Source organism: Corvus kubaryi, unplaced genomic scaffold (genome assembly GCF_017639235.1).
Source record: "Corvus kubaryi isolate FWS band 111438036 unplaced genomic scaffold, C.kubaryi_AGA036_p1.0 37334, whole genome shotgun sequence".
Lineage (NCBI taxonomy): Eukaryota > Metazoa > Chordata > Aves > Passeriformes > Corvidae > Corvus > Corvus kubaryi.
In genome coordinates this window covers 3,876,807-3,889,254 of record NW_024581108.1, presented here as the reverse complement: position 1 = coordinate 3,889,254, position 12,448 = coordinate 3,876,807, and the positions used below count along the sequence as shown (strand labels likewise).

The 12,448-nt window shown below is 35.7% G+C and overlaps 1 protein-coding gene across 3 annotated transcripts in view; it reads left to right on the top strand.

Moving 5' to 3' along the window:
• DENND1B (DENN domain containing 1B) overlaps positions 1-12,448 on the top strand; it is a 165,643-nt gene that overhangs the window by 116,537 nt on the left and 36,658 nt on the right. For all 3 annotated transcript variants that reach the window (XM_042029911.1, XM_042029910.1, XM_042029909.1), the window contains one exon: positions 6,832-6,957. In XM_042029911.1, coding sequence (XP_041885845.1) covers positions 6,832-6,957 — 126 coding nt within the window. The remainder of the gene's footprint in view (positions 1-6,831; positions 6,958-12,448) is intronic.

The following is a 12,448-nucleotide window of genomic DNA, read 5'->3' as shown; positions in this document are numbered from 1 at the left end:
TAAAATCCCCTGTTGTAATAAAAGTAAGATCCTATAGTGACGCACTGTGTCTTTTGCTATTGTTGGTAATTTGTATATATTTAGTACAATAGAAGTCAAACTCTTGATGATTATATTCATGAAAGTCCCCTTTGATTGTAATGATGTTAAAATCTAGACTTTTTATAGATCATCTGGTCAGTCTTTCAACTCAGTCTCAACTGTAGTTCAGAAATGTAAAAGACTATAAAAATTATTGTGATGTTCTGTGGTTCACACTAGTATGTGTATTATTGCATTGGTATATTTTGTGATGTTTTATGATTTACTTATGCATGTATACATGCACAAACATATATACAATAACTTCGACTGTACCCTATTATGCAAGAGTGTAACAAGTAAAGTAAAAAGAGCGTTGTTTCCTGGTGTGTCAGTAACTTTAACTGGACTTCCATTGAGTGAATAAGGTTGATGTTATAATGCCATGAAGGTCTGTATGCCAAATAATAGCTGGATGTCGAATTGAGAATGAGGCATCATATTCCATGAGATACTGGAGTTGTAGCTGGAGGTCCTTCAAACAGCCAAAATGGATCTTTGTGCAATAAAAGAGGTACTTATTATGTGTTTCACAGGTGCATATCAAAATGATCTCTAAATAAGTAGGCTAGCATGAAGGAAATAGGAACACATCTTCATACTTCTCGAAGTGTATTTTCTCCCATAATATATGCATGTTATTACTACAAATCTTAAAGTAGGTTATCCAAGTGTACAGACTGCAGACTAGACTTATAATATCTTTTCCATATCTAATATAGAACAAAAAAGAACACTGTTCTATGCAAAATATACTTGCAGAACTTGAGGATTTTATACTGAAGCTTTTGAGTAATCCCATCTCTTCCTTCACTTCAATCTGTAAGGCAATTAAATTAAACATTTTGATGGAATGCATATACAATTATAGTAGGAAAACCTGGAAACAAAAGTCACAGGGCTGTGTTTGGTTCATAAGGTGACAAAATGCTTGTCCTTCCTTTGCATTCATGAGGGGCAGTACAGCTGCTGATATCTTAGGGAAAAAGTATAAGACAGAGGAGTATAGAGTCAAAATAGTAAGTCAGGCTTAAAATGTTAAAGGGAATGTCAAAGATACATGTGTGAAGCATTTTAACTTATATAGAGAAACCTCATAAGCATAAATAAAAAGTAGTAAAACTTCTGATGAAAAAATAGAATGAGTACCTCTGAAAGGCATTAAAATAGAATGAAGAACTGAAAATATAAAAGCAGCTGTAGTCTTACTGTCCGTTTCAAAAATTGATTCCAGGTTGGTTAACAGTCTAACAAAAGAAATGCATTATTTTCCAAGTTTTCTAAAACTGTTTCTTGTGTCCAGAGGGAGCAGAGTAATTATTTTCTTGATCAATAAGCCTGATGATGTCCTCACAGCATAGGTATTTAATGGTTTGCCCATGTGTATATGCTCTGATTGTGAATTTTTTCGTGATAAATTTAAGATTGAAAGAAACATTATTCTATGGCATTGTCTAATAAACTGTATAATAAATTAACTGAGATTTAAAGGCATTTTTAAATCATTCACTTAAGCATTTAAATTATAGTTACAGGCTAGATGACTTTCTATGCATGTGAACTCTATTATTCTGTCAGACTGACCAGTGGTCTTGACTGTTCAAAGGTCAGTGGTCACAGTTGTCCTGAATTACCAGTCCTTTTTTCATGAGGACCCTCTGCTGCGTTGCATGCTGTAATCTTCTTAATGGCTTCATTCCAATATTCACACATAATATTTTAGATTTATTGACTGTTAGAAATACTACCATGCCAGTAGCAGTTCCGCTACTCCTAAGGTATTTAAAATTGGAAGAATAAATCAGGGCAAGACTTTCAGGAATCCTTTGTTTTCTTAGAAGGGGGAAAGCCCCTCTTTTTTCGCTCTTCTGACAAGAAAGCTTGTTTTTACATTTCATCATTTCACTGTGAATTTGTCTATTATTTTTTAATTGAAAAAAAAAAAAGAAAGTAAGGAGCTACTACTCTGGGAGTAAATTTCCTAATATAATAATACTGAGATCAGCACTTTAATAATGTCAGACATTAGAAGAACATTAGTGATCATAGACTGAAATTTATAAATTTTGGGCCTGACCCTGCAATACCTGTTTGCACTCAACTCTGACAGAAAGACTTCTCCTTTGCTCAGATGTGAACACTTCCCCAAACAGCTTGCAGAATTGGCAGCATCACTTTTAGCAACCAAGTCTTACTGACTTGAAATCATAGACTGAGCAGAACTTTTATAAGTATGATCTTCAGAAAACAATCGAATTTAGAGGCTTTTAGCATCTTCTGTGGTTGTTAAATATTGTCAACTGCGAAAGCTACAGAGCTGTTGAAAGATGTGTAGTGTTTGTACCGCCTGGTACCTATACACTGTGATGCAATACAGAATCTAAACTGGGGTTTAGAGCTTTAGTTTTGAGATTCCTAAAGTCAGAAGATTTTTACACCATAAATTTGACATGTGAACATTACTGTTCTAAAAGTAGCATTTGAGAAGTAGGCTGTAATTCATGTAGAAAATTGGTTACTTTATACAGCAATTACTGGGAGTGCAAATTATTTCTTAAAATATGATGATTAATGGTATTATAAAGAAATTAAGGTCAATGTATAAGAGTGCAATTAAAAAGATCTTTTGCAAAATATAAATAGCATAATTTACGATGGTTTTTTCCATCAGAAAATAGCCAAAAATATTACTAATATATTTTAGAAACTCAGAGTGGTCAGTAGTGTTTGCAGTGTTATGAGGCAACTGTTTATTGTGAACAAATTCTTAGAGCTGAGATTCTGTTGAACTTTGATATAGTTTTAGAAGCTAGAATATGAAATCCAAAAGTGCAACTAGTTTTGAAAACATTTGCATTTAAGTAGTTGTTTTTGTCTAAATGAGGAAATTGTGATTAAATGCTGGAGGTCTCCCTGAGATGCTTAAATCCTCTGTGTGTAGATAATATACATAGAAGCCCTTTACTAGCAATATGGATTTAAATGTGAGACTCTAGTTTGAGGTTTTTTGTTTTCTTTTCTTTGTGATCTTCTCGCACTTTCTTGTTTTTGAGAGTAAGCTTCCACTTACTTTTATAGTGGTATCATCTGATGGAGAACAGCAAAAAGTAGTTTAGAACATAACAAGTGTTGCTGAAACCAGAGGAGTATCTGAATATATTTTTTTCAGAGATCTAATAGTCATTTGAAACTCCAGTGCATGGTTCTGTATTTCTCAGACAATAATAGTATACAAATATAATTCTTCTATATGTGCTTTAATTTGTATGTGTGTTTGAGTTTTTGCAGGAACAAAGACTTTGATTAATAGCTATGTGATCTTATTAACTTATTTTTTAATTTTATGTGATTCTTCTACTCACATGGATACTGAAGAGATATTAGTCATGTTTCCTTTCTATCAGATATTTAGATTTTAGGAGTCCTAGAAAGGCCGTATGGTGACCATTTAAATGAATGATACTTTTTGTTTTAATGACCAACACAGTATGTTTCTACATTTTAGATGCACTTAATTACATATCAGTCTCATCTGTATCTCCAAAAAACTATTGTACTGATTTAAACCTTCCCTGAAGCTCTGATTGCTCTTCACTGGCAGTGTTTAGCAGTCCAATGAAGTCACCTTCCTATGAGAAGCTGTTGCTAGGAGAAGATAAAAACAGTTTGCTTCTAGTGTAAATTAATAATACCATTTCTGCAGCCAATCACTGGTGTCTTTCAGAAATAAATTTTAACAGCATTCTAACCCCTGCAGTTTGTTGTTTGCGGTTCTTCAATTTCAAACTTTGTAAAAGTTTATTTCTGCAAAAGAGATACAAAGAAAAAAAATTGGCATTCTTAATCGTAAATAGGTAGATGGATTAAAATGTGTATGAGGAAAAGATTTTGATACAGATGCTGCTTGGTATTTTTTTGGCTTGATGTCAGAATTCTGTAACTTTCAAATTATTTTAAGTGCTATGAATGATGTCACTCCAAGGGGTCTCACATTTCCTTGGTCTGAGGTGCATGGATCTAAGCAGTCACAATCCTGCTGTGCACCAAGTCTTTCCAGAGGGTTCAGTGCACCCTGGCTCTTACCTATAGCTGCTCTTCTGGCTGTAATAACTGCTTTATCACTCTTATCACTCTGCCTTTGATTCAAATGTGGGACAGGGAGATTTTGACATCAGCCTAGCCAAGTGTGGCTGGGCTGAGCCCTGAGTAAGCGCTGTCCTGTGCTCGCCTGTTTGCTGGCCTCAGCTTGGAGGAAGCCAAAGCTGGTCCCAAGGACACTTCAAGTGTGCTGCAGCCAGGGTTCCACTTGGGACAGCAGGCAAATCAGGGCTGTGGCTCACATGATCTCTGCAGGCTTCTTCTTAAGAGCGCTGTGCTCCTGGTTCTTCTGCAGGATAATCTGATAGAGCTCTTCCTGCCTTTCAGCATTGCCCCCTGAGAGAAGCAGGAGTTGGAGGAGCTTTCTTTGAACTCCAGCATTGCCTTTCTGAGGCTCAAACTCCCTCCAGGACAGAAGCACAAAAATGTGCATCTGTCCAGAGACCCTGCCTCCGAACTGCCAGCCCATTGGAGGTTCTTAATATTGCTGAGCTAGTAACACACCGATATGGCAGCCAAGCAGCAGACTAGTTGCTTTCTAGTGTTCTTTTTAACACATTGCCTAAAGCATCCTGTTAATCAAGCTTACAATAGGGTGCTTAGGGTCTGCCAGAGCACAGGAAAATAGAAAACACCTTTTTCTTTCACATTCCTCTCTTGGTCGTGTAATCCCTCTGCTCTGCATTATCTTTACCCCCTTTCTTCTCTTACCCTGTCTTATCGTTTGCCATAATTTCTCCAAAATCATAAGGTATAATTTAGAAGAATGTAGATTTAAAAGAATGTGGATACTTTTCTACCTTTTCCCTCCCTTATATTTAGAAGATGCTTTGCCTGTCATGTCAGAGACAAAATTTTAACATTGACAATTCTTTTTTGACTTCATGTTAATTGTTTTTATTTTAGTCAAACTGTGCTACTGTCTGTGGGCAGATCTTCCTTGTATGCATTTGTTTTCCCCAAAATGAAATCTTACTTTTTACAAGTATAAAATAATCATACAATACAGATCAAAAGAAAAAAAAACAAACCACAAAACCAAGACATGCATTTATTTTTTCAGCCTTGAACTTCTTAACCAGTTGCTGTACTCAGACTTGTACTTTTTTTCCTTTTGAGGTGGAAGGCAAAACCATAAATGAGCCTTGGTGTGTGCTTTCCATGGGCTAAACGAATCAGGCTCTAAACTTTTATCTAGATCTGTAGAGCTTGGATATAAATTGAAAAGATCACAACTATGGGGAAAAGACCTATACTGTAAAGGCCTTTCTGCATAGATTATGAACATCATAACTCAATAATTTTTTTTCAAAACTATAGTTATAATTGGACCCAATGGGGGTCTCTCTCTTTGATCAGATCACAGTAACTGTGACTTTACACTGGAAAATGTCACTACTGTGAAGGTTTATCACCTGTAGAGCTGGTCTTTTCTCTGATGCCATGTTCAGTTCTCATTAGCATTATTCAAAGTTTAGTTGTTAATTAGGTTGACACTTCAATTAAAATCATCATCTACAAGAGCAGTCAGGACTCTTGCATAAAGAAACAAAAAGATACTCATTCTTGCATATATTTCCAAAAGAATGAAAGCTGTTTTGGTGATAAATTTGTATTTATAATATCCTGTTTAAAGAGTAACTCCGAATGTTACTTCATTTAGGGACTTAAATAATGCTTTGTTGGGTATGTTGCAATACAAAGGGATGTAGAAATGTGTATTCTATGTAAATAGAGTTGACTTACTTTCCAGGTGTCCCTCGTGATGGAAATTAGGAGAGTATAGACTATATCTGGATAGAATTCCACGTATCTTGTAATAATTCCAGAATTATATGATTTTCCTCCAAAGTATGTCCAAGGAACAGTTATTTAAATTAAAATTTCCCCCTTTCCTTTTTTTTTTTTTCCCCTCTAATTCTGTCTAACCAGTGGTTGTTATTTGCCAAGTAAAAAAAGACAAACCTCCTTAAAAGAAGTCAACCACTATAATCAGAATGGTCTTTTTTTCTTACTTTTTTTTTTCTTTTAACCTGGCGGCCCTTCCTAATTATTTTTTTTATTTTCTTCCCTTTCACATGTTTTATCTTCAAGGACAATTCTAGAGGCAGTGTAACACTGAATTTACGAAAACCTTTCTCAGCTATTTGACTGTGGTAGCAGGTACTCCCATGGTGCATGAGAAATGATGTAAGATAGGAATTTGACCTAAAATAAGAGATACTCCTTGACACTGAATAGTGAGTGACCATTAAGAGTCCTTAAAAATAAACCTTCATAGCTTAAATAAAAATGATCCAACTGTCTACATTCAAACAAGTAAATGCATGTTATGCTGGAAAAAAAATCTGCAAAAATGTGACTCACATGCATTTAACTGTAAAATAATTAAGCTTATTTATGTCAAGAGGCCTTGGGAAAAAAAAAAAGAGAGCATAAACCAATCTGCATTTGTACTCTACCATCATCCCCTGCCTTCATTTCAATTAACAGACCAGCAGGTGCTCTTTGCAGTTAAAAAGATAAGCTATCAAGGAGGAGGATGAATTTTTGGCTGACCTATAGACACTCTGGTTTGCCTGCTGATTGGGTTCATACCTTGCTGTACCAATTTCTGAGGTGTTAATTTAACTGTTCCACTCTGTCACGCAGGTCTCGGCCTTGAAAAATAAACTGAAAAAGCAGTCGACAGCTACGGGCGACGGAGTGGCCAAGGCCTTCCTTCGGGCACAGGCAGCACTCTTTGGATCCTACAGAGATGCACTGAGATACAAACCAGTAAGATGGCTTCCCTGTTGCTTTTTTCCCTGAATTTTTAAGAGCATGGTCTCATTCTCTCAAGGAAAATTTGAAATGTTTTATCCCAGTCTGGAACAGGCTGTTTTAAATCTTACTCTGTGCTAAGGAACTGGAAGATACCACCATCTCTTGACAGTGAGTTGTACTGAAAAATAAATACTCATCAGCTATTTTCTTACTTGTTTTATCAGTTTTATTCTCTGTTTAGTATAAAGTCAGATTGTATTAATGAAGCTACTTACAATTGGCTCACCTGGTTTAATGTGGTGAAGAACTGAAGGGGCTGTGCCTTTCAGACTCCATCATTTTTCCAAAGGTTTTGCTGTGTTGGAGGGCAGAAGCTTCTTTCCTAGCAGAAGCCACATACATAGAGTCAAACATGCATCTCTTCTATTATACACTTACCTTGATTACACTTAGGAGATATGAAACCCATTTAATCTCATCAGAACCTCAGAATCTGTATTTCTGACATTTTGCTGGTAGTCAGTTGATTAATGTTTTATGGGCTTTCATAATTTCTAAATAATGAGGGTGGCACATATTGAGCTTGTTGGAGATAAAATAATTTATCAGAAAAAACTTAGAGAATAATTTCATCTATCAGTCCAGATTATTTTTCTTGCAAACTACTGGTAGTAGTTGATTTGATCAAATGCACTGAGATGGCATTGGCTGAATTGGATTCTGAGGATACAGTGTTTGGCTGTCTGATGGATTCAGATAAATATGGATATTTGATAGGAGAAATCGTCCTCACTTGAGGAGTCAAGTTTGTAAAGATGGTGCGTGTGTGGAACATGGGTGGATATTTGTTTGGGGGTGAGAAGAGCACTCTAAGGATCTATGGTATTCCATGATGGAAGTGGATAGGATAATCATTAATTAATTCCAGATGAGGGCTTTTTCTGGAGGGAACTTCAAAATACAGCTTGGCACTTGGGTCTTCCTTCTCCCCAAGTGGTTCCCTTCCAGGCAGTCCTTTTTGCCATGAGCATTTTGCTGTCTGTGCCGCTGAGAGCCACTGTTACTGAGAGGAAGGGTAACCCATGCAGGCATGAAGTGTTGTGTACAGGTTTAGTTCAGGTGTTTGTGTTTAGCAGTTCTCTTATGATATGGAAAGCCCCTTTGCATTCCATATTGGAAGGGCTGCATCTGTTTTAGAAATCACTGGATTTCAACACACTGCTTGTTTCAGTAAAGCAGATAATTTCAACAAAACAGATAGTTGTCCTTTATTCCGTAGTGCCACCACCTGCATCTAATTCGCTCCTTAGTCTAAAGGTGAGGGCACTAGTCCATGCCAACTCATGGCAGCTTGCAGGAAGAGCTGTTAAGTCAAAAGGTGTCTTAGTCTACACTGGGTATGTGCAAACAGAAGGATGTCAGTCTGCTTGATGTCCTTAGCTCTGTTCTGACCAGAAATAATCGTCAGTCAGTCCTTTGTTTTGATAACTGTGGAACTGAGTGTGCAAGTTCTTTAGCATCCTGGTTAGCATCTCTTTTGAAATGAGCTCTCCTTTTAACTGATTTCCATTTTATTTCAGTTTAGCTGTTGGCATATCCGAGATATCTACATTTGCACTGTATTGGAAACAGTGCACTATGGATCATTTCAACTGGCAAACATTTGTCAAAATGACCTTTGAAGTCTTTCTGCATTATTTTCTTTTGCAGATTTATCTTTTTTTGGCTCCACTGATTGCATATAAGAGAAGATATTTATGAAACCATTGTGGCCTGATTATTTTTTTTTAAAGACACATTATTTCAGAATATCTTTGCAGGCAGAAGTCTGCTGGCAAATACTAGCATATCTTGGATTGATATCAACTTGTTCAAAGACAAAGCATATTTAAAAATAAGTAAAAACCCCTTGTAACTGTTATTTTGAGCTGTGTTCACATAATCTTAACTAATTCAGTATTTCACAGAATTTTTGTTGTGAAAGAAAATTTGAATTTCTCTGTATTAGTAGGAATTAAGAGGATTTTCACATGATTATTCAGCTCATTCTGCATTTGCCTTTTCCTCTGAATTGGAAAGCTGAAAAAAATCAAATCACATTTGCCTGTAGTAGGCCTATTTTCAGCAGTATCAAAGCTTGATAACTGCTATTGCAAAAATATTTCCCTTTGTTTTGGAGTCTGTGGTGCCAGGTCTAATAAGGTAATTTAAAGCACTGCTATGGACTTTATTTACATACTTTCAGGAGCTCAAGTAGTATTTGTGTAGAAAATTTTGTAGGGGCAATACTTAAATGAAAAAATTTTCCATACAGATTTGCAATACTTTTGCTATAAATAAGCTTATCATATTTTCAAAATCAAGAACTGAGATGTTTTGGGGTCCACTTTTGAGGATCGCAAAGCTTCTGGTGAAAAGTAAAATAATGTATTTGGACAGTTATCAATTGCTTGAGAGTTGAAAAGCATGTCTAAGTGAACTATTTTTCTTTGCAACAGTGTGTCCTGTATGATTTTAACTTCAAATGTGAAACAACTGTCATTAATATTCACTTTGAGTAAAGAACAGCTTTAATAGTGTCTGTACTCATCCAACACTTCTCTCCCCTCCAAACGCTGTTCATCACACTGAACACTCGTTCTGTGCAACTGTTTGTTTGCAGCACAGCACAGATTCTCCCTGGTATAGCAATATGTCTTGGACAAACGTCTAGCAATTATTGAAAAAAATGATTGGTGAAAGGCAAAATGGGAATCTTCAGGGGCCTTGCAGGGAGTTCGTGGGCCTCCAAAGGACCATATGGAAAATCTGACTACTCTAATACAGACAGGAAATATGACATGTAATAGAGAAAGTTTGTAATAATTTTTTGTGTGTATTAAATGATAATAAAACACTTAATCAGTAAAAGTTTCCAAGAAAAGTAGAAATAGTTTTTTTTCAGATCTAATAATTACTAAATTAAGGTGTCAAATTGATATAACTGTTAAGAGTACTTTTTAATATGCTACACATTACATTAGCAAATATTGTGTAATAGGAGTGAATCTGTAAAGCAAAACAGCACAGCTAGTGCTAAGGACCTGACATTCACACAGTGTGCATTTGTACCTTCATTGTGGTTCTGATTTTAGTCTGGTGTTGAATACTGAATACCCATGACTAGCTGGAATTCTGCTTTAGTTTAATCCAGAAGGAATCCACCTCACACATGGTAGGTGGGCATGTTGAAAAAATTGCTTCAGTTTCATTTGATAAATCACCAAAAAATAATCCAGAAAAAAGTATTATCAGTGGCATGGTGAATTATAATGGTTTTGTATATGGTCTGGTTCACATAGAGGATTGCAATCCATTTTGAGACATTGTTTACTTTAGGTGCTCACAACTTGGCCTTGAACCTTGTGTTGCTCCTAATTTCTTTTGGTAGTCCATCATTTGGGGATTTCTCCTGGATAATACTGCATGTTCCGTGTTTCAGGATTGCAGGCATAGGTGGGACGTAGACACGAATGTGGCGGTTGTGAATTTGTGTTGGTGTCATTTTGTCATCGTGTATATGTGACATCGTGTTTTTCCCAACTATTTTACTTTACATGTTCTTCCTGCATGTACATGGGCAGCTGAAAGCAAAGACTAGTACATGTTTTTCATAAATCATATACAATATGGCCAGTTAATAAAATAATACGTGATGTAAAGAATGCTTAAAAAAGTAATCTATGTCTGGGGAGGGACTGGTAGATAAGAGAATGAAGGAAGAGTTGAAAAATATTGAATATAAAAATATTTACCATGATAGAGATTAATTTCTCCTCTTTTGGGGAAAAAGTCCTTGAAGCTCTTGATGTTAAGACAAATGAATCCAGAAAATATCCAGAATAGCTTTGTTTCAAGTTATGATGGTTGTAACATCACTCATCAGCAATGAAGAAATGAAGGACAAAGGCTGATGGCTTGCTCTGCAATGCTCAGCAGTAGGACCTCCGGGAGGGCCAGGAGATCCTTCATGGTGGAGGTGGCACAACCTGTCAGACCTCTCTTTAATTGAACGTTAACTGGATGCTTTGGGCCAGTATTGACAAACAGTGACATCAGCTGTCCAACAGATGTTGTAGTCAATATACAATAAATCAAAATAGTACAATAAATAAAATAAATAAATAAAATTTATATTGGAAAAAAAATTGAGATTCAGAATCCACCTGAATTATTTGAGGATGCATGGATAATGAATGATTATAATTGAGTTTCAAAACAAAACCTTTTAAGGACTGGTATCTCTTGAAATGGGCATTGACTTGTTTACCTTTCCCCCAAGAGTTAGATATGAAAAGTACATCAGAATACAGAAACAGTAATGAAATGGCAGACATAAATTGGTGTTTCATCCAGAACCACCCTGTGTAATATGTTATGACTACTATTTGACTTTCATAAAAATTCTGTTTTACATGTTGAAAACCATAGTGTTTTATTTTTCTCAAGGACTGTTAGTGGTCCATTACTGAATATAGATACTGTGTTAGTAGGAGTTGGTTTTGGGTATAATTGTGACTGTAAGAAATACCATTATATCTGAATCTTTTTTGGGTTTTTTGGCAGATTGCAAGAAATTTACACATTTTGGAGAGATTTGTTTATACATGGTATCTTCCTGAGAAGAATCATAGTGCATGCTCAGTTATCCCTTGGCCTTTATCTCTGAATGTCATGACAGATTTTTAAAAAGAGGAATTTTAATATCAAAATGAAATGATATTAATTGTTGTAATAGAACTAATAGATGGTATGAGTCTTTTCATGCCAAAGTGAGGCAGTGTTTTCTACAATAAAAGTGTTTTTACTTCTTGTTCAAGTTAAGTATCACTAGATCTAGAAAGCACAAACACACCTTCTAATCTAGGGGTTTTCTTTCCTTTTAAAATGATCACACTGCTTTAGCTCAGTTTTCATGTTCTGCTGAGGTCTGTATAAATAGCTTGCTTAAAATGTGAATGTAGCTTAGAGTAAGAAATTCCTGCTGTGTGTGGCAAGCTATGAAAGGGTAAGAAAATTCTATAGCAACTGTTGTTAGAAGGATAGATATCATGTTTGGGCATAGATTGTTTGGTGTGAGTATTAGCTGTCTGCTTTTCAGCACAGAGTCCCCACTGGGTTTTGATTGAACTTGTTTTGAAAGTACGTTGTAGATCAATACAACAGGGGCCAGTTGATGGTCGAGTAGTTAAATATCAGTGCAGCATTCCTCCAAAACTCAGTTTCTAAAGGTAGTCAGCTGTATTTGCAGAAACAGGAGTGTTACAAGCTTTATGTATGAGAGCATCGAGAGCTAGTTTTGTTTATAGTGATTCAATAATTTACTTGTTAAATAGCACTTTGGAAGACTTTGTGTTTTAAGTAATAGGCTTGAAGTTTTGTAGAAGTTTTATTCGAAAACAATTTTGTTGATGAGAGCCTTGAACAAATAGAAGAGCTAGGAGTTAATCATGTTATTTAATGC